Source organism: Bufo bufo, chromosome 2, assembly GCF_905171765.1.
Source record: "Bufo bufo chromosome 2, aBufBuf1.1, whole genome shotgun sequence".
Lineage (NCBI taxonomy): Eukaryota > Metazoa > Chordata > Amphibia > Anura > Bufonidae > Bufo > Bufo bufo.
In genome coordinates, this window is record NC_053390.1 from 239,772,799 (window position 1) to 239,799,548 (window position 26,750).

Consider the following 26,750-nt stretch of genomic DNA (forward strand, 5'->3'; position numbering starts at 1 on the left):
ATTTCAAGCTTGTTTTTAACAATCACAGATGCAGCAAAGGCTTCAATATTAGGTATTTTGCCTAAAATGGGTGTTTTTTTTTTTTAATAACAGATTATGAAAGCAGTATATAACCCATGTATCTCACACTGACAGATGCAACAAAGGGGTGGGGGTTAAGCAAGTCAAGCAAAATATCCGAGCTGACCAGATTACCTGGTAACTCGAGGAGAGAATTGATAGGGAGGGGGGATGATCTAACCCCTTTAGAAGAGTCGAGCAAAGTTGAAGAGGACGTGCCTAAGATATCACTGACTGTAAGTAATGGGGAGGGAAAGGGGAAGGAGCAGTGGGAAGATCTCAACCAACTCCAGGCATCCAATGTGGCTTTTATGATTGGATAAGCAGAGAGCGGAATATAAGGTGTAGGTTTACCTATGATGCTTTGTTCCAGTGCCACCCAAGGTTTATGTCTAGAATTTCGTATTTCGTTTAGTATTGCTTTCCCATTCAGCTCCGGGTCTGGAATTCCAATGCCACCTGTCAGCCGAGAATGGGATGGAAGAGCATATGAGAGTCTCGCCTTTTTCCCGTTCCAGATGAAGGCCCTAAATTTTGGTTTAAGAGAGGTATAATAGGACTTGGGCACAAGGATTGCCAAAACCTGTTGAAGGTATGTGAGACGAGGAAGGATTAGAGAAGTGAGGAGATTTTTACAGCCGAAACAGGAGAGCGTTGGGGCATAGGTTAGAAGTTTATCAATAGCATTGAATATGGGTGTCTTAAGAGGAGTATAGTTGAGAGAGAAAAGGTCCGGAATATGAAGGCTAATTTTAACTACTAAATATGTGATGGTAGGGGAGGACCAGTTGAAAGGGGAATCTTTCATCAGTAATTGTTTTAATCGGAGGGGGATCCCACTACGAAGTATCAGAGATTTACTTGCATTAATCTTGAAATTAGATAGGATACCATAATGGTGTAGATGTCGTTGTATATAGGAGAGAGAGTCTCTTGTGTTGGTGGTCATTATCATTACGTCATCGGCAAAGGCTGCTATCTTGTGTTCTCTGCCACCCAAGTTCAGGCCTTTAATGCCTAAGTCTGCGCGGAGAGTGGCCAAAAGGGGTTCCATAGCTAAAATAAAAAGGAGAGGGGACATCCTTGGCGGGTGCCATTATGTATGTGCAAAGGTGGGGATAGGCCTCCATTGACCATGACAAGGGCTGTGGCTTGAGCATACATAGCAAAGACAGCCTGTACATAGGGATCAGATAGGCCGACGTTCAACTAAACTTGTTTCAGGTAGTCCCAGTTGATTCTATCAAATGCCTTCTCAGCATCTGTGCTAAGAAGGAGTGGAGAGGAGGTGTGTTTAGCATGGCACAACACATTGATAACTCTAGTTGTGTTATCTCTACCCTCTCTATTGCGAACAAGGCCTACCTGATCCCCATGCACCAAGAGGGGAAGGAAATTTGCTAGTCGATTGGCCAGCATTTTGGCTAGAAGTTTGAGGTCTATATTCAGAAGAGAAATAGGCCTGTAATTTGAGCATAGCTTAGAATCCTTTCCCTCTTTGGGTATCAGGGCCTTGTGGGCCGTCATAATGTCTCTGGAGAGCGGACCGCCTTGTAGGGATAAGTTACAAACATTGAGGAGGTGAGTTAAAAGTTGTTTCTTTAAGGGTTTATAGTAAGAGGCCGGAAGGCCATCAGGGCCAGGACTTTTGCCTAAAGGCATCTGGGAAAGGGCTGTAGAAAGTTCATCTATGGTGAAGGGGTAGCCAGAGAACGTTTTTGAGGTTCGGTAAGTGAAGGGAGGGTGGTCGATTCAAGAGAAGCGGAAACAAGGGAAGGATGAGATTCGGGGGAGGGGGGTGGGGGAAGGTTGTATAGTTTTTCATAGAAGTCCCTAAATTGTTTAGCTATTTGATTAGAAGAGAAAATAGGATCTCCACTGGGTGAGGATAGTTGGTGTATGTAGTTATCCGCTCCTCTGGCCTTGATTCTACTCACCAGGATCTTAGTTGTTTTGTCGCCATGGGCGAAAAATTTGTGCTGAATGTTGAGGTAATAATTAGCGGATTTGGTTTGCAATAAAGCTTTCAATTCTGCTCTCAAATTAGATAGTTCCTGAAGTTGCGAATCAGACAAGGAGCGTTTGTGTGTAGCCTCAAGGTTTTTTTTATTTTAGAGAGGAGGGCATCAATATTTCTCTCTCAGAGTTTTTTCAAGTGGGATCCTAAACTAAGAAATTGACCTCTTATGAAAGGTTTATGTGCGTCCCATAAAACTGAGGTGAGAGGGGAGGATGGTTATTCAACTCAAAATATTCATCCAGTAGGGAGGCAACCTCTCAATGGTGTTAAGTTAAAGTTCGAGTTCGGGACCCGAACTTGACCCTGAACCCGAACCCCTTTGAAGTCAATGGGGAACCAAACTTTTGAGCACTAAAATGGCTGTAAAAATGTCATGGAAAGGGCTAGAGGGCTGCAAATGGCGTCAAAATGTGGTTAAGAGCATGGCAAGTGCTCTGCAAACAAATGTGGATAGGGAAATGACTTTAAATAACATAAAATATGTAAAAATAAAAAATGATAATCTTGATCTAGGAGGACCAGGTCCATATGGAGTAGGAGGTTGAGGAGGCGGTGGGTGTGGCGGTGTAGGTAGAAGCGGCGGTGGAAGAGGAGGTAGCCTACACTGGTTTTTGGTTTTAAATTTTATTTTTAAAATTAAGGTACACCCCAAAACATTGGGAAATATAACCTGTGATAACCCCCTCCAGTCATGCTAAACACACGTTCAGACAATACACTGGCTGCAGGGCAGGCCAGCACCTCCAAGGGGTAAAGGGCAAGCTCAGGCCATGTGCCCAATTTGGAGACCCAGAAGATGCAGGGGCTGACCCCTGTCAGTCAGTTCGTGTAGGCGTGTGCACACTTACTGCCCCACCATGTCGCACATCCCCGTGATGTTCACGATCCAATTTGATATCTGCTCTATCAACTTTCGATGTCCTTTTATGCGCCTACCATGGTGATCACGGGTGGCGGGGAATCAGGGTTCCAGGCCAGACAGGGAGCGTGAGAAAGAGAGACCACATCCAAGGAAGGATACATTTTTTCAAATTTAAAATTTGAGTTGAAATATGGGAGAAATTATTAAACCATAAAAGTGTGACAACTTATCAAAGTTTAAGCAATGAATGAAAGGATGTGGTGCGAATTAATTACTGAATAATTTATAAAATTTTATTCCCTGTCACCTATGCATAGCAGGTGTTTATTCACATCTAAAATTGTATAATGTGAACCCAAGAATGTAACTGAAAAATTATTTAAATTTATTAAGCTGTCAACTCGGTAGAGGAGGGGTATATTACACCCAAAAATGTGTTAATTTCACCCTAAAATATAAATGACAATTTATTTATTTTTTAACCGGCCTACTAGGTATAGCAGTGGTACTATACACCCAAAAATTGGTTAATTTCACCATAAAATGTAAATGACAAATTAGTGAAATGATATAAAATAAAACACGTCCAAAAAAAAAAAATTGATTTATGAGGTGGAGTTCCATATGGAGTAGGAGTTTCAGGAGGCGGTGGATGTAGCGTAGTAGGTGGAAGCGGCGGTGGAGGAGGACGAGATAGCCAACACAGGTTTTTAGTTTTAATTTAATTTTGTAAAATTAAGGAACACTCCAAAAGAGTGTGAAATATCCAAAATACAAACATGAGCAATTGCGCTGCAGTATAACAATGCCTGCTTAGTGCCGGTATACATGTCTATTCTGCACAAGGTACGGACAAGTCCTGAGGGATCCATGCCTGGTTCATTTTAATGAATGTGAGCTTGTCCACATTGGCTGTGGACAGGCGGCTGCGCTTGTCTGTGATGACGCCCCCTGCCGTGCTAAACACACGTTCAGATAATACACTGGCTGCAGGGCAGGCCAGCACCAACAAGGCGTAAAGGGCAAGCTCAGGCCATGTGCCCAATTTGGAGACCCAGAAGTTGAAGGGGGAAGACCCGTCATTCAGTACGTGTAGGCGTGTGCACACATACTGCTCCACTATGTTGGTGAAATGCTGCCTCCTGCTAAGACGTTCCATATCAGCTGGTGGTGCTGATTGTTGTGGCGTGCTGACAAAGCTTTTCCACATTTCGGCGATACTAACCCTGCCTTCTGAGGTGCTGGCAGTGATTCAGCTGCGTTGGCGACCTCTTCCTCTGCCTTCGCCTTGTGCTTCCACTGTGCCCCCGCTGTCAGGTGGGAATGCCACCAGCAGCGCGTCTACCAGCGTGCGCTTGTACTCGCGCATCTTACAATCGCGCTCCAGTGACGGAATTAAGGACGGTACGTTGTCCTTGTAACGGGGATCCAGCAGCGTGGCCACCCAGTAATCAGCACAAGTTAGAATGTGGGCAACTCGGCGGTCGTTGCAGAGACACTGCAGCATGTAATCGCTCATGTGTGCCAAGCTGCCCAGAAGCAACGAAAAGCTGTCCTTTGTGGGAGGTGTATCGTCTGTGTTCTCTGTATCCCCCCATCCAGGCACCAGTGATGGCCATGAGCTGGTCTGGGTGCCACCCTGCTGTGAACATGGTTCCTCCTCCTCCATCTCCTCCTCCTCATCCTCCACCTCGTCATCCTCCTGAACTGTGCCCTGGCTGGACAATTGTGTACCTTGGGTTTGTGGGTGCAGAAACCCACCCTCGGAGCCACTTGGCAATGACTGGCCGGAAACCCTACACCCTACGAAATGATCCCTCTTCCTCCTCCTCTTCCTGTGCCACATCCTCTTTCATCATCGCCAGGAGCGTTTTTTCAAGGAGGCATAGAAGTGGTATAGTAACACTGAGAATGGCGTTATCGGCACTGGCCATGTTGGTGGAGTACTCGAAACAGCGCAACAAGGAACACAGGTCTCGTATGGAGGCCCAGTCATTGGTGGTGAAGTGGTGCTGTTCCGTCGAGCGACTCACCCGTGCGTGCTGCAGCTGAAACTCCACTATCGCCTGCTGCTGCTCGCATAGTCTGGCCAGCATGTGCAAGGTGGAGTTCCAACTTGTGGGCACGTCGCATATGAGGCGGTGAGCGGGAAGGCCGAAGTTACGATGCAGCGCTGACAGGCGAGCAGCAGCAGGGTGAGAACGCAGAACGCGCGCACAGACGGTCCGCACTTTATGCAGCAGCTCTGACATATCGAGGTAAGGTTTGAGGAATCTCTGCACCACCAAATTCAGCACATCCGCCAGGCAAGGGATGAGCGTCAAACCGGCTAGTCCCAGAGCTGCTATAAGATTTCGCACATTATCGCACACCACCAGACCGGGCTTGAGGCTAACTGGCACAAACCACTCATCGGTCTGTTGTTCAAGGCCCGTCCACAGCTCCTGCGCGGTGTGGGATTTTTTCCCCAAACAGATAAGTTTTAAAACTGCCTGCTGTCGCTTACCCCTGGCTGTGCTGAAGTTGGTGGTGAAGGTGTTATGCTGACCGGATGAGGAGCTGGTAGAGGATGAGGAAGCAGAGTAGGAGGAGGAAACAACAGGAGGCAAACTGAAGCGCCCTGCAATCCTCGGTGGTGGAAGGACATGCGCCAAACTGCTATCCGCCTCAGGCCCAGCCGCCACTGCATTTACCCAGTGTGCTGTTATGGAGATATAACGGCTCTGACCGTGCTTACTGGTCCACGTATGCGTAAACAGGTGCACCTTGCCACAGATGGCGTTGCGCAGTGCACACCTGATTTTGTCCCCTACTTGGTTGTGCAGGGAAGGGATGGCTCGCCTTGAAAAGTAGTGGCGGCTGGGCACAACGTACTGTAGGACAGCCACCGCCATAAGGCCTTTAAAACTATCCGTCTCCACCAGACGGAATGACAGCATTTCAAAGGCCAATAATTTAGAAATGCTGGCATTCAGGGCTAGGGATCGCGGGTGGGTAGGGGGGTACTTCCTCTTCCTCTTCAGCGTTTGGGATATGGAGAGCTGAATGCTTCCGTGGGACATTGTGGAGATGCTTGGTGACCCAGGTGTTGGTGTTGCTGGCAGATCCTCTGTTTCCGGGGTGCCAGGTGGCACTGTCACTCCAGAGGTGGATGAAGAGGCCGCGACTGCAGCAGAAGAGGAAGCAGGAGGAGCCAGAGACCCTGGTTTTTCAGGTGTCTACTCCACTGCAGCTCGTGCTTTGCACTTAAATGCCTGGTCATGCAGGTTGTGCTCAGGTTGAGAACGTTTATGCCTCGCTTCAGGCTCTGATTGCACAGCGTGCAAACCACTCGTGTCTTGTCGTCAGCACATTGTCTGAAGAACTGCCACGCCAGGGAACTACTTTGGTGTGCTCGGTCCCTTGCTGTTGTGGGCAGTAGGAGGCGTACTGTCTAGAGGACAGCCGCTCTTCTTTTGCACCCTGCTCCCTCTTCTGCTGTGCTGGTGGCTCTGTGCGACCACCGCCTCTTACTCCGAACTACATCGGTCACTCGCATGAACTTGATTCCATGTGGGGTCGAGGACCTCATCGTTCTCCACATCATCTTCCACCCAGTCTTCACCCTTGACTTCCTTGTCGGTCTGCACACTTTCGAAAGCCCCAGCAGTTGGCACCTGTGTTTCGTTATCATCCGAGACGTGCTGCGATAGTCCTCCTATGTACTCATCTTGAAAGATAAGTGGTTGGGCATCGGTGCACTCAATCTCTTCCACTTCTGGGGCAGGGCTAGGTGGATGGCCCTGGGAAACCCTGCTAACAGAGTCATCAAAAATCAGAAGAGACTGCTGCATGACTTGGGGCTCAGACTGCTTGGCTGATTTGCAAGGGGGTAAGGTGAAAGACTGATGGACATCGGCTGCAGGTGCCAACTGTGGTCTTTCAGCAGGAGACTGGGTGGTAGACGCCTGTACTTATTCAGGCCTCACCATTCGTAGAGCAGCATTAGGCCCGACCAAATACAGCTGCAGGTCATGTCGCCTACTCGCACTTGAGGAAGGGATTTCCCTTTTGCGTGTAGCTGGCACAGATCGACCACGTCCTCTCCCTGCAACAGGAGCTCCACCAGCAGCACCACGACCTGGGCCACGTCCCTTATTTGACGCTCTCCTCATATTTTTCGAATTTAGGATCTTGCCCTAAATGGGTGTTTAATTAATAGTAGAATAGAATGACAGTATGTAAAGGGTGTATCTCACACGGTCTGAACCAGCCTAAATTAAATATTTCTTTGCACAAAATGGCTGTATTTCAAATGGCTGTATTTCAAATCCCAGATTCAAACTCCTGTATGTAGAGGGGGTATCTCACAAAGTCTGAAACAGTGTAGGCCTGAAATAAATATATCTTTGCACAAAATTGCTGTATTTCAAATGGCTGTATTTCAAATCCCTGATATAAACTCCTGTATGTAGAGGGGGTATCTCACACGGTCTGAACCAGTGTAGGCCTGAAGTAAATATTTCTTTGCACAAAATGGCTGTATTTCAAATGGCTGTATTTCAAATCCCTGAATAAAACCCCTGTATGTAGAGGGAGTATCTCACAGGGCCTGAACCAGTGTAGGCCTGAAGTAAATATTTCTTTGCCCTAAATGGCTGTATTATAAATGGCTGTATTTCAAATCCCTGATTTAAACCACTGTATGTAGAGGGGGTATCTCATACGGTCTGAACCAGTATAGGCCTGAAGTAAATATTACTTTGCCCTAAATGGCTGTATTTTAAATGGCTGTATTTCAAATCCCTGAATCAAACCCCTGTATGTAGAGGGGGTATCTCACATGGTCTGAACCAGTGTAGGCACAAAATGGCTGTATTTCAAATGGCTGTATTTCAAATCCCAGATTCAAACTCCTGTATGTAGAGGGGGTATCTCACAAAGTCTGAAACAGTGTAGGCCTGAAATAAATATATCTTTGCACAAAATTGCTGTATTTCAAATGGCTGTATTTCAAATCCCTGATATAAACTCCTGTATGTAGAGGGGGTATCTCACACGGTCTGAACCAGTGTAGGCCTGAAGTAAATATTTCTTTGCACAAAATGGCTGTATTTCAAATGGCTGTATTTCAAATCCCTGAATAAAACCCCTGTATGTAGAGGGAGTATCTCACAGGGCCTGAACCAGTGTAGGCCTGAAGTAAATATTTCTTTGCCCTAAATGGCTGTATTATAAATGGCTGTATTTCAAATCCCTGATTTAAACCACTGTATGTAGAGGGGGTATCTCATACGGTCTGAACCAGTATAGGCCTGAAGTAAATATTACTTTGCCCTAAATGGCTGTATTTTAAATGGCTGTATTTCAAATCCCTGAATCAAACCCCTGTATGTAGAGGGGGTATCTCACATGGTCTGAACCAGTGTAGGCCTGAAGTAAATATTTCTTTGCCCTAAATGGCTGTTTTTCAAATGCCTGATTCAAACCCCAGTATGTAGAGGGGGTATCTCACAGGGCCTGAACCAGTGTAGGCCTGAAGTAAATATTCCTTTGCCCTAAATGGCTGTATTCCAAATGGCTGTATTTCAAATCCCTGATTCAAACCCCTGTATTTAGAGGGGGTATCTCACACGGCCTGAACTAGTGTAGGCCTAAGGTAAATATATCTTTGCACAAAATGGCTGTATTTCAAATGGCTGTATTTCAAATGCCTGATTCAAACCCCTGTATGTAGAGGGAGTATCTCACACGGTCTGAACCAGTGTAGGCCTGAAGTAAATATATCTTTGCACAAAATGGCTGTATTTCAAATGGCTGTATTTCAAATCCCTGATTCAAACCCCTGTATGTAGAGGGGGTATCTCACACGGTCTGAACCAGTGTAGGCCTGAAGTAAATATTTCTTTGCCCTAAATGGCTGTATTTCAAATGGCTGTATTTCAAATCCCTGATTTAAACCACTGTATGTAGAGGGGGTATCTCATACGGTCTGAACCAGTATAGGCCTGAAGTAAATATTACTTTGCCCTAAATGGCTGTATTTTAAATGGCTGTATTTCAAATCCCTGAATCAAACCCCTGTATGTAGAGGGGGTATCTCACATGGTCTGAACCAGTGTAGGCCTGAAGTAAATATTTCTTTGCCCTAAATGGCTGTTTTTCAAATGCCTGATTCAAACCCCAGTATGTAGAGGGGGTATCTCACAGGGCCTGAACCAGTGTAGGCCTGAAGTAAATATTCCTTTGCCCTAAATGGCTGTATTCCAAATGGCTGTATTTCAAATCCCTGATTCAAACCCCTGTATTTAGAGGGGGTATCTCACACGGCCTGAACTAGTGTAGGCCTAAGGTAAATATATATTTTCACAAAATGGCTGTATTTCAAATGGCTGTATTTCAAATGCCTGATTCAAACCCCTGTATGTAGAGGGAGTATCTCACACTGTCTGAACCAGTGTAGGCCTGAAGTAAATATATCTTTGCACAAAATGGCTGTATTTCAAATGGCTGTATTTCAAATCCCTGATTCAAACCCCTGTATGTAGAGGGGGTATCTCACACGGTCTGAACCAGTGTAGGCCTGAAGTAAATATTTCTTTGCACAAAATGGCTGTATTTCAAACGGCTGTATTTCAAATCCCTGATTCAAACACCTGTATGTAGAGGGGGTATCTCACACGGTCTGAACCAGTGTAGGCCTGAAGTAAATATTTCTTTGCACAAAATGGCTGTATTTCAAACGGCTGTATTTAAAATCCCTGATTCAAACCCCCTGTATGTAGAGGGGGTATCTCACACGGTCTGAACCAGTGTAGGCCTGAAGTAAATATATCTTTGCACAAAATGGCTGTATTTCAAATTGCTGTATTTAAATCTCTGAATAAAACCCCTGTATGTAGAGGAAGTATCTCACAGTGCCTGAACCAGTGTAGGACTAAATTAAATATTTCTTTGCCCGAAATGGCTGTATTTCAAATGGCTGTATTTCAAATGCCTGCATCAAACCCCTGTATGTAGAGGGGGTATCTCACACGGTCTGAACCAGTGTAGGCCTGAAGTAAATATTTCTTTGCCCTAAATGGCTGTATTTCAAATGGCTGTATTTAAATCCCTGAATAAAACCACTGTATGTAGAGGGAGTATCTCACAGGGCCTGAACCAGTGTAGGAATAAATTAAATATTTCTTTGCCCTAAATGGCTGTATTTTAAATAGCTGTATTTCAAATGCCTGATTCAATGCCTGTATGTAGAGGGGGTATCTTACACGGTCGGAACCAGTGTAGGCCTGAAGTAAATATTTCTTTGCACAAAATAGCTGTATTTCAAATGGCTGTATTTCAAATCCCTGAATCAAACCCCTGTATGTAGAGGGAGTATCTCACAGGGCCTGAACCAGTGTAGGCCTAAATTAAATATGTCTTTGCCCAAAATAGCTGTATTTTAAATGGCTGTATTTCAAATAACTGAATTAAACCCCTGTATGTAGGGGGTGTATCTCACACGGCCTGAACCAGTGTAGGCCTGAATTCAATATTGGTGCACCAAATGGCGGTATTTAAAATCTCTGAATGTAACCCACATGTATTAAGGGTGCATCTCACAATGACATCTGCATCAAAGGCTGCCAACTAAATTTTTTGTGCCCAAACAAGTGTTTATTTAACAACTGAATTTGCCAGCAGTATATAAGCCTGTAATTTCACACGTGCTTATGCTGCAAGGCCTGAAAATAGTGTTTTTTTTAAAAAAAATTGTGTTTTTCAAACCCCAGATAATTATGGGTGTATTTCTAGCTTAAATTGCACACTGCCTAATCAAGATGTTGTAGATTGCCAAAAAAAGTATTTTTTTGGTAACAGAATATAAAAGCTGTATAGATTAACACTTGCAGATCTAGAAAATACTGTTTTTTGGAAGAAAAAAAGTGTATTTTTCAAACCCCAGAAAATGATGGGTGTATTTCTAGCTTAAATTGCACACTGACTAATACAGATGTTGTAGATTGCTAAAAAAGGGTTTATTTGGTAACAGAATATGAAAGCTGTATATATTAAACTTGAATTTAACACTTGCAGATCTGGAAAATACTGTTTTAAAAAAAAATAAAAGTGTGTTTTTTAAACCGCAGAAAATGATGGGTGTATTTCTAGCTTAAATTGCACACTGACTAATCCAGATGTTGTAGATTTCTAAAAAAGTCTTTTTTTGGAAACAGAATATGAAAGCTGTATATATTAAACTTGAATTTAACACTTGCAGATCAGGAAAATACAGTTTTTTGGCAAAAAAAGTGTGTTTTTAAAACCCCAGAAAATGATGGGTGCATTTCTACCTTAAATTGCACACTGACTAATCCAGATGTTGTAGTTTGGCCCAAAAAAATGGTGATTTGCAATGTCCCAAAAGCTCAGATGCAGTGCTGGTGCACTGAGCTTGCATAAAATGGCCGCCGCCGCCACCCACCTAACTAACAGAATTATAAAAGTTATATTTTTTTTTTGGTCAATGGCCTCAGGGCAGGGTGAAACGATTGTGCCCTGCACCCACACAACTATTTCTCTGTAGATCGCTGAGTTAGATTCTCTCCTATTCTCTCCCTGAAATCACAAGTCCAGCAGCATCCTCTCGCTACACTTGTAACAGCAGAGTGACGTGCAGCGCTACGTGACTCAAGCTTATATAGAGCCTGGGTCAAATGCTGCTCTGGCCAATCACAGCCATGCTATTAGTAGGCATGGCTGTAATGGCGTCTAAGGTCAGACAGTTAACCGCTTGTTGATTGGCCGCTGTGCAGCCTTTCAAAAAGCGCCAAGAAAGCGCCGAACCCGAACTTTGTTCGGGTTCTGGTCCGGGGTCCAAAAATCCTAAAGTTCGGTACGAACCCGAAATTTACAGATAGGGTTCGCTCAACCCTACTCATAAGATAGTTATCAGTCATCATTCCCAATATGCTGCTTTATGTTGGCATCATTTTGTAAATGTCATTTTATTTTTTTAGAACGTTAGACGGATTAGAATTTTAGAAGCAATTCTTAAAATTTTTAAGAAAATTTTAAAAACCCACTTTTTAAGGACCAGTTCAGGTCTAAAGTCTCTTTGTTGGGCTTAAATAGTGGAAACCCCCCATTAATGACCCCACTGTAGAAACTACACCCCTGAAGTTACTCAAAACTGATTTTACTAACTTAGTTAACCCTTTAGGTGTTCAACAAGAATTAAAGGAAAATTGAGATCAAATTTGTAAATTTCACTTTTTTGGCAGATTTTCCATTTTAATCCATTTTTTTTCTTTAACACATAGAGGGTTAACAGCCAAACAAAACTCAATATTTATTATCCTGATACTGCAGTTTACAGAAACACCCCACATGTGGTCGTAAACTGATGAAAGAGCCCTCAGCAGGGCGCAGAAGAGATGGAGCGCCGTACGGTTTTTGGAAGGCAGGATTTTGCTAGACTGGTTTTTAGATGCCATGTCCCATTTGAAGTCCCCCTGATGCACCCTTACAGTAGAAACTCCTGAAAACTGACCCCATTTTGGAAACTAGGGGATAAAGTGCCAGTTTTATTGGTACTATTTTGGGGTAAATATGATTTCTAATTGCTTTATATTATGTTTTTTGTGACAGGGTAGATCATGTGCTGTTTTTATAGAGCAGGTTGTTAAAGATGTAATGATATCAAATATGTCTATTTTCTTTGTTTCAGTTTTACATAATAAAGCATTTTTGAAAAAAAATATATGTTTTTGTGTCTCCATTTTCTGATTGCCATATTTTTTTCTTTTCCTGCCAATCGTCTTGTGCAGGGGTTCTTTTTTTTCAGGAAGAGTTGACGTTTTTATTGGTACCATTTTTGGGTACATATGATTCTTTGTTCATTTATTATTACAGTTTATGGGGCAAGGTGACCAAAAAATTGGTTGTTTTAGCACAGTTTTTATTTATTTATTTGTAAAGCATTCACCTGAGGGGTTAGATCATGTGACATTTGTATAGAGCAGATCGTTATGGACATGGCAATACCTTATAGGTATACTTTTTCTTATTTATTTAAGTTTTACACAATAATAGCATTTTCAAATCCAAAAAAATTATGTTTTAGTGTCTCCATAGTCTGAGAGCCATAGCTTTTTTTATTTTGTGACCGATTGTCTGATTTAGGGTCTCATTTTGTGCAGGGTGACGTTACGGTTTGATTGGCACTAATTTGGGGGGCATACACCATTTTGATCGATTGGTGTTGCACTTTATGTGATGTTAGATGACAAAAAATTGCTTTTTGGCACTGTTTTAAATTAATTTTTTTTACGGTGTTCACCTGAGGGGTTAGGTCATGTGATATTTTTATAGAGCTGGTTGTTAAGGATGCGGCTGACATAGTAGCCCCAGTTACAGGGGAAATAAAGCCCCCAGAGAGGCTGTACAGCAGAATACAATGCTGCACAGCCTCAGTGCAGGGCTGATCGACGTCTATGGAAGACCCGACAGCTCCTGCACTCCCTCGGCCCCGGTGGTCACATGACCACCAGGCCGGGACAGGAAGCGCATACAGCGATCTAGAAGGCAGGGACACATGGGAACTCTCCCTGCCCACTCTCTGGGTTGCCCTGCTGTCACTGACAGCATGCACTCCACTCGGCAGTTGCATGATTAGCGTGCAGCTGCCATCTCTGAATGGACGTTCCAGAACGTCTATTCACAGATAAACATCCACCCATAGGATGTTTATATCCTATGGGCGGATGTGAAGTGGTTAAACTATGTGTTCAATATTATGGGTATGCAATGCCATTTCTGAGGTGAAATATAATTGAACTACATGTCTGATGGAGTAATGCATCTGCTAATGGATATAACTGCAATATTTATAGTAAAATGTCTTTGAACTTTTCACAATTATGACAGCAATTTTTGTAATAAAATGTCTTTGAACTACATGGCCTGATGCAGTAATATGTCCGCTAACATGAATATACAGTTGCAAGAAAAAGTATGTGAACCCTTTGGAATGATATGGATCTAAGTCACAACAATAGACAATCACAGTCTGCTTAAACTAATAACACACAAATAATTAAATGTTACCATGTTTTTATTGAACACACCATGTAAACATTCACAGTGCAGGTGGAAAAATTATGTGAACCCTTGGATTTAATAACTGGTTGAACCTCCTTTGGCAGCAATAACTTCAACCAAACGTTTCCTGTAGTGGCAGATCAGATGTGCACAATGGTCAGGAGTAATTCTTGACCATTCCTCTTTACAGAACTGTTTCAGTTCAGCAATATTCTTGGGATGTCTGGTGTGAATCGCTTTCTTGAGGTCATGCCACATCATCTCAATCGGGTTGAGGTCAGGACTCTGACTGGGCCACTCCAAAAGGCGTATTTTCTTCAGTTTAAGCCATTCTGTTGTTGATTTACTTCTATGCTTTGGGTCGTTGTCCTGTTGCAACACCCATCTTCTGTTGAGCTTCAGCTGGTGGACAGATGGCCTTAAGTTCTCCTGCAAAATGTCTTGATAAACGTGGGAATTCATTTTTCCTTCGATGATAGCAATCCGTCCAGGCCCTGAGGCAGCAAAGCAGCCCCAAACCATGATACCCCCACCACCATACTTCACAGTTGGAATGAGGTTTTGATGTTGGTGTGCTGTGCCTCTTTTTCTCCACACATAGTGTTGTGTGTTTCTTCCAAAAAACTCAACTTTGGTTTCATCTGTCCACAGAATATTTTGCCAGTACTGCTGTGGAACATCCAGGTGCTCTTGTGCAAACTGTAAACGTGCAGCAATGTTTTGGACAGCAGTGGCTTCCTCTATGGTATCCTCCCATGAAATCCATTCTTGTTTAGTGTTTTACGTATCGTAGATTCGCTAACAGGGATGTTAGCATATGCCAGAGACTTTTGTAAGTCTTTAGCTGACACTCTAGGATTCTTCACCTCATTGAGCAGTCTGTGCTGTGCTCTTGCAGTCATCTTTACAGGACAGCCACTCCTAGGGAGAGTAGCAGCAGTGCTGAACTTTCTCCATTTATAGACAATTTGTCTTACCGTGGACTGATGAACAGCAAGGCTTTTGGAGATACTTTTATAACCCTTTCCAGCTTTATACAAGTCAACAATTCTGATTCATAGGTCTTCTGAGAGCTCTTTTGTGCGAGGTATTATTCAAATCAGGCAATGCTTCTTGTGTAAAGCAAACCCAGAACTGGTGTATGTTTTTTATAGGGCAGGGCAGCTGTAACCAACACCTCCAATCTCATCTTATTGATTGGACTCCAGTTGGCTGCCACCTCACTTCAATTAGCTCTTGGAGATGTCATTAGTCTAGGGGTTCACATACTTTTTCCACCTGCACTGTGAATGTTTACACGGTGTGCTCAATAAAAACATGGTAACATTAAATTTTTTGTGTGTTATTAGTTTAAGCAGACTGTGATTGTCTATTGTTGTGACTTAGATGAAGATCAGATCACATTTTATGACCAATTTGTGGAGAAATCCATATAATTCTAAAGGGTTCACATACTTTTTCTTGCAACTGTAACAATGCAAAGTATGTGATAAAGTGTCTTTGAACTATGCCTTCAATAGCACAGTTATAACTGCAGTTTTTTGTCATAAAATGTCTTTGCATTACACAGTCTGATTCAGAAATACATCCGCTAACATGGATATAGAAATGCAATGTTTGTGGTAAAATGTCCTTGAACTATATGTCCAAAGCAAATCACATTTGTCTGACGCAAATCGATTTTGTTTGGTGGACGAAATTTTGGGAAAATCTTCATGAATCCAATTAGAATCGATTTGCTCATCTTTGGTCTCGATTCATCACCAAAAAGGTAAATGTAAATATTCTGCTGATACCTTCTTAGAATATGTGTGTAGTTTATCTGGACTTCACAGACATTCATGAGACTTAACAGTTTAGTTTTACAGCTGACTGGGGAGATGAGCATTTGAAGTAGACTGCATTTGAAGTGACTACTTTAGGATGTTTTACATGGCAAATCATCTGTGAATTGTAGGCACTAGAACAGCCACAATAATTGAAAACACGAAAAGTTACAGGTTGGCTCTATTGCCTTGTATCAATGGGTTTCTAGGTATAGATCTGACCAGAAACAGAAGATTCTGTATGTAATTTGAATGTGCTCCCTAAGATTTGTTGGGCTTCCATTAATATTCCAAAAACATACTAATAGACTTAAAGGGGTTGTCCAGCACGATGAATTTTTTTTTTTTTTAGATAAGTGGCAGAATAGTGTATAAAATAAAAGAAGCATTAGCCACCTAATTGATTCTTTTGTTGGCTTTCTGATGCTTACTGGATTCCAGCTGATCTGAGCTTCTTGTTCCCGACTCAAGACATATGAAATGGCAGGAGATCCCCACAATTACTGACGGCAACAGTGACCTGCTTCCAACAGGGATTGGCTGAGCAGGCATCTCCTGCCATTTCCTGTGTCGAGTAGGGACCAGTAAAACTGGGAACACAGTACCAGTCAGATCAATAATGCTTCCTTTATTTTGTACACGATTCTGCATGGTGTGTGAGGAGTGATCATAATCCATGCAAAGTAGTGCAAAATATGTTGGGACATTTAATCCAAATTTTAGCTTCTACCATCAACCCTGACTTCATTTATACAATTCCCAAACATGCTTTTCTTTAGAGTAGCTTGCTGTCTATAATAATCTATTCCTCTTCAGATGACACTGAAACAATCATTTAAATTAAATTCTAAATTGCCATTTCCACACCTCATTATAACCAAATGTAAGCTTCTGTACCTGTATATATCAGAACATTTTTTTTAGCTTATTAACTTCTAATTAATTTCCTAGAGTATCTCGAATTTAATTAGTTCTCTAGTTTTAGGGGACATTTCCTTTTTTTCTATTCCTCTGTTCAAGGCTTGGTATTGCTCATTACTTTCCATTTGTTTTTATAATCTATATAACACATAATGTGTTGTGGTGACATATAATTGCAGGAGTTTGCATTTTACACATGCAGCAAAGCTGTAGTGATGAGAAGTCAATATTCTTAATGTGTGCTTGTTAGTATTTTCCTGATCACACTATTTTATGTATTTATGTGATATCTGGCTTAATTGTAAGTGTTGACATGCTCTTTAATTCTTTCTTTAGACTTCATACATCATCTGTTTTCATCATGGTATATCCAACTTCATCAGTTTCATTATGTCTTGCAACCAAGCATCAACTTCCAGCCAAGCGGTTAATTCTACTATAAATGCCATATAATGCTTGTGTTTGTGTATTGGCAAGTGGTGCAGGCTCCAGTTTTTTTTATGTCATGTGGGGGTGCCCCAGATAATTTAAACTATTATACTATTTTATTTTTTAGTAATGGAGTCTAAATAAAGATAGAATTATAATTTTTGTTGTGTTGAAGGTATCAACATAATTAAAGTTGTGATCAAGAATATTTAAAGGAGTTTTCCACTATGTTGTGCATTTTCATAAGTATACAGTATTATCTGAAGATATTATAGCCAAAATGAATGCTCATTGCCTTTATGAGTAAATCAGCTTGAACCAGTTCTGTTATGTGGCTGAAGAGGCCAAGATGAGTTCATGGCAAGTTCAGTTTATATAAGAGTCATCGTGAATATGAACAGACATTATATTTTAAAAGTTATTGCTAAAAGATATGTGTTTATCTATGGGGAGTATACTAGTTTCTCCAGACATGTCTGTCTGAAGGGAACAATGTTTGTTTAATGGATAAGCCACGACAAGATAAGAATTTATATCCTTAAGACACATCTGCTGTGTGAGGTCCAATTCATATATTCATAATTATATTCTATATATTTCTGTATGGTATATTTAGATTTGCAACATATTTTAACCAATGATTCATATAATGTGTTATTTATGTGTAACCATGTATCAATTTATATATATATTGTACCATGTATGTGTCATTTAGAATGTATCCTGTAGAAGATACAGAAACACTGAAGTAAGTTTCTGATAATTGGATTTCTGAGAAGAGTTAAATGTTATTTCAGAAGGTAGTTATTCATCCATGTGGACAAGTAAAGTATACAAGTCCAGATGCTGAGTAACAAGGCCATTGTACCGTTATCCGTTAACATATATTCAAAAAGATAGGAGAAGACAGTGACTCCAACAAGTCTAGGTTATGTATATTGAAGAGGTTAAGAAGGTCTTGTGAACATATTATTAGGTATTTAGAATTAGTGTTTAAGGTTGTGATATTCATCTGCAGTACAACATTGCCATCTGGGGGAAGATGGGCAGCATCCCATCTAGCATATTAAGGGTTAATATGACATCATTGTGTTATTAGCATACGAATACACCCACCTTACTTGATTGGAAATCCCTAATCCAGAAGGGGATGATTCTTAGATAAGGTGGGGAATAATTACTCATGTGCAGAGCATCAGGGGACCTCACTCACAAAAACCAAAAGAAAAACTCACAAAGGAAACTGACCACAAGTAAAATATACCAAAAGAAACTTGGATTATTTTTTGGCTACTAGGAAGGTTCTTGAGAACTGGTCCCATCTGAAACTCTATCCACCTCTGACCCGGTAACGTATACTGTGTTTACTGCTCATGATATTAATAAGATATTTCTCTTGGTATATAACCAAAAGTCCCCATACTGTGGGAATATATAGTGTTAGGCGCCTCCATAATTCTGATTATTTTCTTAGCAAAGATGCATATTGCTAATGGAAGATCTGACATTATTTGAAAAGAGGACTAAACCCTTGGAAAGTTATTTTCCTTAGTCTGATTGCCGAGCTGGATATTTTATTATATTAATATCATATATGTTTGATTGGCCAGAGTCAAGGGAGTCAAGGGATAACATTTATTTTTCCTGTAATAATCCGTGTTTTGTTATAGCCTGTTTGGTAAACAGAAAATCCTAAGTTTCTCCTGGTATATAAATTATTGGTCTGTTTGTTAAAAGTATAGCATTGTTGTTGTCATTGGTAACTTTAAGTTGTAGTGTGCTGGTGAGATAGGGGTGTGTTAGCACCACCGTGTGGCATATTTTGGGTATTATTTTATAGCTTCATTGCTCGTCTTTGCAATTGTTTTGATTTTATATTCTTTGTTTGCATTGTGTATAATAAATTACATGTATATTTTTGCATAGACAATTGTCCCTTTGTTTCACTGCTTGCACAAATCAAATTAAGATACTCGATAAAAGAACTTAGAGGCGATTATGTCCGCTTGAAGGATCATATAATTTATATATTTTTTTTGTTTGATCCTCTCCTTTTATATAAAGATTCTTTTTATATAGAAGATATTCGACAACTATTAGCACGAAACTGGACAATGCTGTGAAATGGTCTGAAATCAGACATGTCCCAGTACTTAGCATAATAGATCCAGCACTGTTTCGGTTCTCCCTGCTGGGGTTGGTTTACTTGGCTGCCACATTGAAGTTACATTGACAACATAAGACTTCTGCAGCTGGGGCTTTGTTTACCCAGCTGCAGCGACTTGACAACACGTGAATGCTGCAGCCGATCACTGGCCTCCGCGATGAGCTGCTAAGACTAGTGATTGGCTCTGTCAGTCCCATGTTGCTGATATGACTTCACTATTGCATCTGGGGCCTTTGCCCCTTGGTGCACTTCAGCTCCTCTGTTTTTCACACCTCCCTGCACATGACTGAGAGAACTAGGCATCTGCATCCTCTCATCTGGCCCTGTAATATCGCTCTGGCACATGTGCAGTACATTTGCTTTAGCTGAATGGATGCTTACTGCACATGGGCTCAAATTTGGCACACGGCACCAGCGCACTACTACAGGGCCCGGAGAAGCTGTACTTATGTATTACTCACATGGCCAGGACAGATTCCTTTTCTCAGGAAGTAAGCTGTAAAGGTTATATTGAATGACCGCAATCATAGATCTTCAACACTGTGAGAAATTAATACACAAAGTATATTACAAACTTTGCAGCATAGCAAGAATAAGCTTAATTGGTTCAGAGTTCTCGGAACATACAATGAACTTATTGAGGGTGGGGGCATTTACTGTAAAATCTTCACCTGGCAACGTAAGTGCTTTTGGCACAAGAGGTTATGCTCTGGTTGGGAAATAATGGCTTTTTTCTTGTATTGGAAACAATCAGCATAAAAATGATTATGGAAAGAAAGGGCAATTTTATTCCCACTACAGTTTTTAATGAAGAAAATATCTTGATCGAGCAATGCTGTCTGGCAGCTAATAGAACATTTTACCAGCCCCGACTATTAGCAAAGCTTTGTTCTATTTACATATGAGATGAAAATATTCAGTGCATGTTTTGGCTGTCAGCTTAGGTGTTAGGGATGGAAATGTTTATTCGAATAATATCTACCATGCACCAGCCGAAAAGTAAAACACTTCAGAAAAAGTAATGAAAATAACAACTAATACATTTAATGGTAGATCAATGAGATGACAAAAGAGAGAAAGGGTTAGTATCGTATGTATAATTTGTAAATTACATAACGACCACACACAGGATATATTTGCACCTATCATAAACTTGATGCAGAGAAATTTCACTATACGCTATATACAGTATTTATGTACAAATACTGTATATAGTGTACATTGATTGGATTGAAATCTTCTCCTGAAAATGACCTTTGAACTTTCCTAAACTTTTATCCGTATTACATACACTGATGACTATTTAGCAATACTAATGAACTTTAAAAATAAGACTTAAAGAGGACATGTCAACAAACAAAAAAATCTGTGCTGCCTGTATATGCATGGTGTACTTTAAACTATGTTCCTGAAGCCCCTTATTCTTCAGTTATGCCCTGCTAAAGTTCCAGCACCACACGTCAATCAAAAGTGACTAGTCACAAAATTGTGGCTAATCATTTTGTTTTTTTTTGCAAGGCGAGGTTTTCCCCCGCTATGAGGATCTCACCATTCAGCTGCAGCATGATCTTGCGAGACCTATTAATTCTCACAAGACCATACTGCATATTACCTTCATCTGGTTCTTCTGAAACAACATCTCAAGCTAAGCAAAATCTCCTTTTGGTAGCAACATCTCACTTTGGTCAGAGGGTTGTCATTTGTGACATTGAAATTTACATGGCAGCTTCAGGTATGCTGGCTATGTTTATGCTGCACCTTCTATAGCTTGGAACTCTATGGTGATGGATGATACTGTATGACTGTCTGAGGCATCTATTTAAAGGGATTTGCTGAGACTTAAATACTGATGATCTATTCTCTGGATAGGTCATCAGAATCTGATTGATGGGGTCCAAGCCTTGGGACCCCCGCCAATCAGCTGTTTGAAAAGGCAGTGCACTCTCAGTAGTGCTGTGGCCTTCTCCAGCTTTCCCTAGGCCAAGTGGTGGCACATTCATCAGTCACATGACCTAGGCGCAGCTCAGCCCCATATAGGTGACCTGTGATACCAAGCACAGTTGCTATACAATGAATGGTGCTGTGCTTGATGAGCATGGAGAATGTTGCAGCGCTCACAAGAGCACCAGTGCCTTCTCAAAAAGCTGATCAGTGTTGTTGCAGGGTGTCTGACCTCCCCCCCCATTGATCAGATTCTGATGACCTATACAGAGGATAGGTCATCAGTATTTAAGTGTTGGAAAACCCCTTTAACGTATCGGTTTTTGTATATGCCTTAAGCTGTTAAGGAGCAATACTCCAGGAAGTCTTCTTTTTCAGTTGCATCAGCAAGGTCTTCCTACAAGTGGATAATTGCCCTCTAGTGCATTTCCATATTTATGTTACTTAAATTAAAGCTTTAATTCTGATACATAGATTTCACAATTGAACAAAATACTGTCCTGTTGGCAAGCCAAATGTTTTTGACATTTGCAGATCCCATCATGCCTGTGCACATGATATGCTGCATACCCTATGCCTATAGTCATCTGTGATCTCAGCTATAGAACATTAGTATCCTGTTCACTGCATTGCATTTTATATTTGTACATCATATGGACATATATATTGTTTTTAAACATAATATTATACAATTATATAACTATTATTTTATTCACTGTACCATATGCCATGCATTTGCATTATGTAAACACAACATCATAGGAACATTGTAGTTGGGATGCTAAGCAGATATCTAGCAATGAATAAAAAAGTTAGAATCCATATCAGTACCATAAAATATATATATATATATATATATATATATATATATATATATATATCAGTTTTCAAACAGAATATAGCATTTAGATATTCAACATTTTGTGAAATCAGCAAAATATTTATCAAGATACTGTAGGTAGTACTGTTATAGTTTGATGCAGAGGATAAACAAGTATTCAGGTCTTGAATGGACAATCAGATAACACATGTGATGAGATGTTGATTCAACCAAGCTGCTTTGCAGATGTAATTAACTGTCAATTTAATCTGTCCATTTAATTTGTATATACAGCTTCCAAATAGTTTTTATGCACCTATGTGTATACTATTGAGACCAGACTATTTTATATGGTTCTCACAGCCATGTCTGATATCACAAATAGATACTAACAGCGTTGGACTGGGGTTCCTTGGGCCCACCAGAGGAAATTATTCTCAGAGCCCTATATCATCAGTAATGTCTAATAGGGTTTGAATCAAAGAAATAGACCCTAGTGGCAAGTGATTATCTCCAAGGGTAGCTCCAAATGTTTTTGTTTTTTTCCTGGACCTTTGGGGTCCACTTTTGCATCAGAGCCTGGGCCCACTGGAGGATTGTCTGGTATTCTGGTAGAGCAGTCTGACCCTGTATGCTAATGCAATATATTGGCAGTGATTGCAATTAAGGTTCCTAAAACCCGATGGTAGAAGCTTAGAATGCAGCCAGGTGTATCTGATAAAGTATAGACTGTGAACAACCTACACACACAGTTCTGCTTATAGAGATACATCATTTCCTAGAAAGAAACTGTTTGTATGACACATATATTCTAAACATTAAAACAGATTTGCTTCTATCATATGTAAGTGTAGATTTTATTTGGGCAATAAAATAGAAATATCATTATAAAATTTTACCAGTGTTGAGCAGGATACACTTCTTTAACCATAATGAAACGTTCTGCTCTTACAAGGGAGTCCATTTTACTTTACATTTTGTAAAGCTGATTATTTTTTTTTTTGTATTTATTTTTTGCTTATTTTGTTTCTTCACTTGTGTCATCTGAGAACTACCCAGGAGATAAAGAAAACCACTATTCTTTTGCAACTTTATTATTTCTCTAAACTTAGATAGTTTACTTGATTTCACTTATGTTAGCTTTGTTTTTGGAGATTATCATATCATATATTGTGTTTATGTCTTTGGAAGTTGAAGTTAAAGATGCGTTTTAGATGTGAGTTGACTGATCATGGCTTATTAATGCTGAGGGAAAACAGTATGGAGTAAATGTTCCAAGTGAACATATCCTTTTCTACAGCAGTGTTATTAAAAAAAAATCTTAAATATATCTATAAAGAACAGTATGCAGACAAAACAATCTCACTGGCAGACTCAGTTGGGAAAGCTTCATGAAAGTTCTGTTACCTTCTATAAAGAAGAACTCAGAATAAAGCAATTTAAATGGATTTTATGAAATCCAAGGGACTAGCTTTTGGTGGATATTACTAAAAATGTACATTCCTATAACTTGTTTTCAATGCATGGATCCATTTACTCCTTGACTAACTTTGTAGTCTTTACAGATATTTTACAAGATGCGCCATGATAACTTAAACATTTGAAATAGTTTACACAATGTATAAATATAATATTCTTACAGCTATTTATTGTAATATTGCATGTTTAGAAGATACATTTTATCACGTAGTAAATAAATCTTTTAAATTTAATTTTATTAATATTTATATTTGTCATATTGGAACTATTCAATGTAACTAAACTAACATACAATGAGCCCATGACATGTTAGTTAAACTAGTGTATTACACTTCATGTGCACTTCTCATTTCAGTTTAATAAAAGTAGGCACTGGCATCAAGATTTCTTGCATAAAATTCTGTAACTGTCAATTACTTAACAATGCATTGTCAATATCTAAATCCACTGCTTCAACAATATATCTTTGTTGCTCTCTTAAGAGAATATGGAACATTCTATGCATATACTGCATAATGAAACAAGCCAATAAATCAATTGTTTTTGAACCAGATATTCCTTCCTATCATTGACTCATCAGAGCAGTATAACTCAGGTACATGGTTTTGCCATCATTAACCTCTTTGGTGTCTGAAGGACATTATTCAATTACAATGCTTCGAAAGGATTAATAACTTTGGTGAGCTAGGATGTATTGTAAATTATAACTTTGTAGCAATTGCATTTCCCTTACATAACCAAGAAATGTTGGTTTATTATGTTAGGGAGACATTTTATTTGGCACAAACCAAAATCAATCAATAGAAACATCCAATGTTATTTAACAGAAGACTGAATGTCTAAAGCTAGGGGTCCCTTAAGTACTAGGATTTCTGAGGATTCTGTGATTGCACTGTGACCTTTTGCTTTTAAATCCTTTTACACTAAATGAATGTTTTTGCTCCACTGCAGTGACCAACATTTAGCAAAGCTTTTAAAGGACTTAAAAAATTGTGTTTCCACTATCAGGTAGACGATTTCCGGTTATATGATCTGTTACTATAAATTATTATTTCAAATAGCATTAGTGCTTCTATTAGTTACATGCACTCAAACAGCTAAAACCCATAGCATGTACCCATGCAGGAATTTGGCCAAGGTCAATGGATGTGCCTACATAGGGAAAAAAATGCGATCAATAATCTGCAATGTGGAAGTATGGTTTGTTTAGACTATGGTTTATGGTTTGTATAAAAAGTCACAAAACATAAATACAGACCATAATCACAGCAGGAAAATATTGACACATTGTGTAATGCAGAATATTATGTTTAGGTTGCACTTCCAATTAATGAATTACATTTTTATATCCAAAGGGAAATCTATTTCACTGCTTAAATGCTCAATATATTTTTTTTATGTATTTAAATTATCAAGCTACTTGGTGTTAGATCCTTTACATTAAAAGTATGAAATAAAAGTATCCCACCCAGACACACAAAGAGGCCCAGAAAGTACAGCAAATGCACACTCAGAAGAATAGCTACAAATCTGACAATTTTCTAAATACAAAGGTCTTCTTACCATTGAGTTGGTTGTAAACTACTTCTTCTAGGTGATCCAGTCTTTGCAAAATAGACTCTCGGTCAATCAAAGCTCCCACTTTGGTGTTCCTGCTCCTTACTCTGCGGTCAGAACTTCTCACAATCTGCACCAGCTCCTGGGATCTGTCCTGGATCCTACAGTAAACTGAAAACAGGATGATCCCCACAAAAACCAGGATATTCACAGTCAGCAAAGTTTTGATTTTTCGTGCCACCGCCATGAAATCTGTGGAGATCCAGCATCAGGGCATCCCAAGTAAAGTCTCTCATTTACACTGAGCCCCAGCAGAGAAGTCCAGAAATGAAGAAACCAAGTAACGTATCATGTAGTGCAAGGAAAAGAATCTGATACATTTGAAGCTGACGCTTTTGCTCCACAACAATATACAGCTACACCCTTAACAGTCTGTTGTGGAGAAGACATCTACACTAAAAGACAGTCACTGGGATCTAGGTACACATGTATATATGTGACTGGAGAGTACAGAAGACTCTTGTAGTGCCCTCCAAAAGCTCAGGAGCTGTTTTTTAGCACCACATGCCTCTGGTATCAGCGTTGCACTATGGAGTTGTTCTTCAGCATCAATCCCTCTGGTATCAATGCTGGAGTGTGGAGTTGTTCTTCAGCACCACATCCCTCTGGTATTGGTGCTGGATTATGGAGTTATTCTTTCAGAACCACATCCCTCTGGTATCGGTGCTGGATTATGGAGTTATTCTTTCAGAACCACATCCCTCTGGTATCAGTGCTGGATTACAGAGTTGTTCTTTTAGAACCACATCCCTCTGGTATCAGTGCTGGATTACAGAGTTGTTCTTTTAGAACCACATCCTTCTGGTACCAGTGCTGGAATAGGGAGCTATTCTTTCAGCACCACATCCCTCCTCTCTGCTTTGTGTGAGCTGGAATAGGGAGCTGTTCATTCAGCACTTGATCCTCCTTGAGCTCTCCAGTGCTCTGTGCTGGTCTGGAACTGGGAGCTGTCTATTTCAGCACCACCTCCCGTCCCTGGTTTTCTCTATGATGTGAAAGCAGCTTGTAAGCAGACTGCAGCCTCTAAATAGTATGTGCTAGGAAAGCACCTTAGATTTAGCTGCCATAGAGAACATATCATTGGAAAACTGCTCTGTAGGAAATACTTGAGTTCAATAGTATTCCTGCTTTTGTAATCCTGTTTTGTTTACGTGTGTAGATGTCTGTGTGTATTATTCTATGTAAGTGTATTTGTGTGATTGTATGCCTTTGTTCCAGCAGAGAGCGCCTGTGCAATGTGACGTCGAAAAACTCATCAGCATTCATAGAATACAGCCAGCATTAACCCTTTTCTCATGCTTCTGCTCCTCTCATCATTGCATTTGTTCTAGAAGCAAATGTAGATCCCAGCAGTATACAATATATTACACACACACACGTTTGAATTCAGCATATGGGGAAATGCTAGTCTCACCCATGTTGATATTAAGGCATCACACATTGCTACAGATTGGTTCCTTACATATTCATGCTGCAAAACTAGCATTTCATTAGCACCCAATGTGCATTGTAGAATTGGGATATGATGGTTTTGCAGGTCTGTA

At 40.4% G+C, this 26,750-nt stretch overlaps 1 protein-coding gene across 1 annotated transcript in view; it reads right to left on the reverse strand.

Annotated features, from left to right (window-relative positions):
• The window catches only part of GALNT9 (polypeptide N-acetylgalactosaminyltransferase 9), an 832,217-nt gene extending 806,824 nt beyond the window's left edge, over nucleotides 1-25,393 (reverse strand). Inside the window, exon 1 of the mRNA XM_040416273.1 lies at nucleotides 25,153-25,393. Coding sequence (XP_040272207.1) covers nucleotides 25,153-25,393 — 241 coding nt within the window. The remainder of the gene's footprint in view (nucleotides 1-25,152) is intronic.
• Between the last annotated feature and the right edge of the window lie 1,357 nt (nucleotides 25,394-26,750).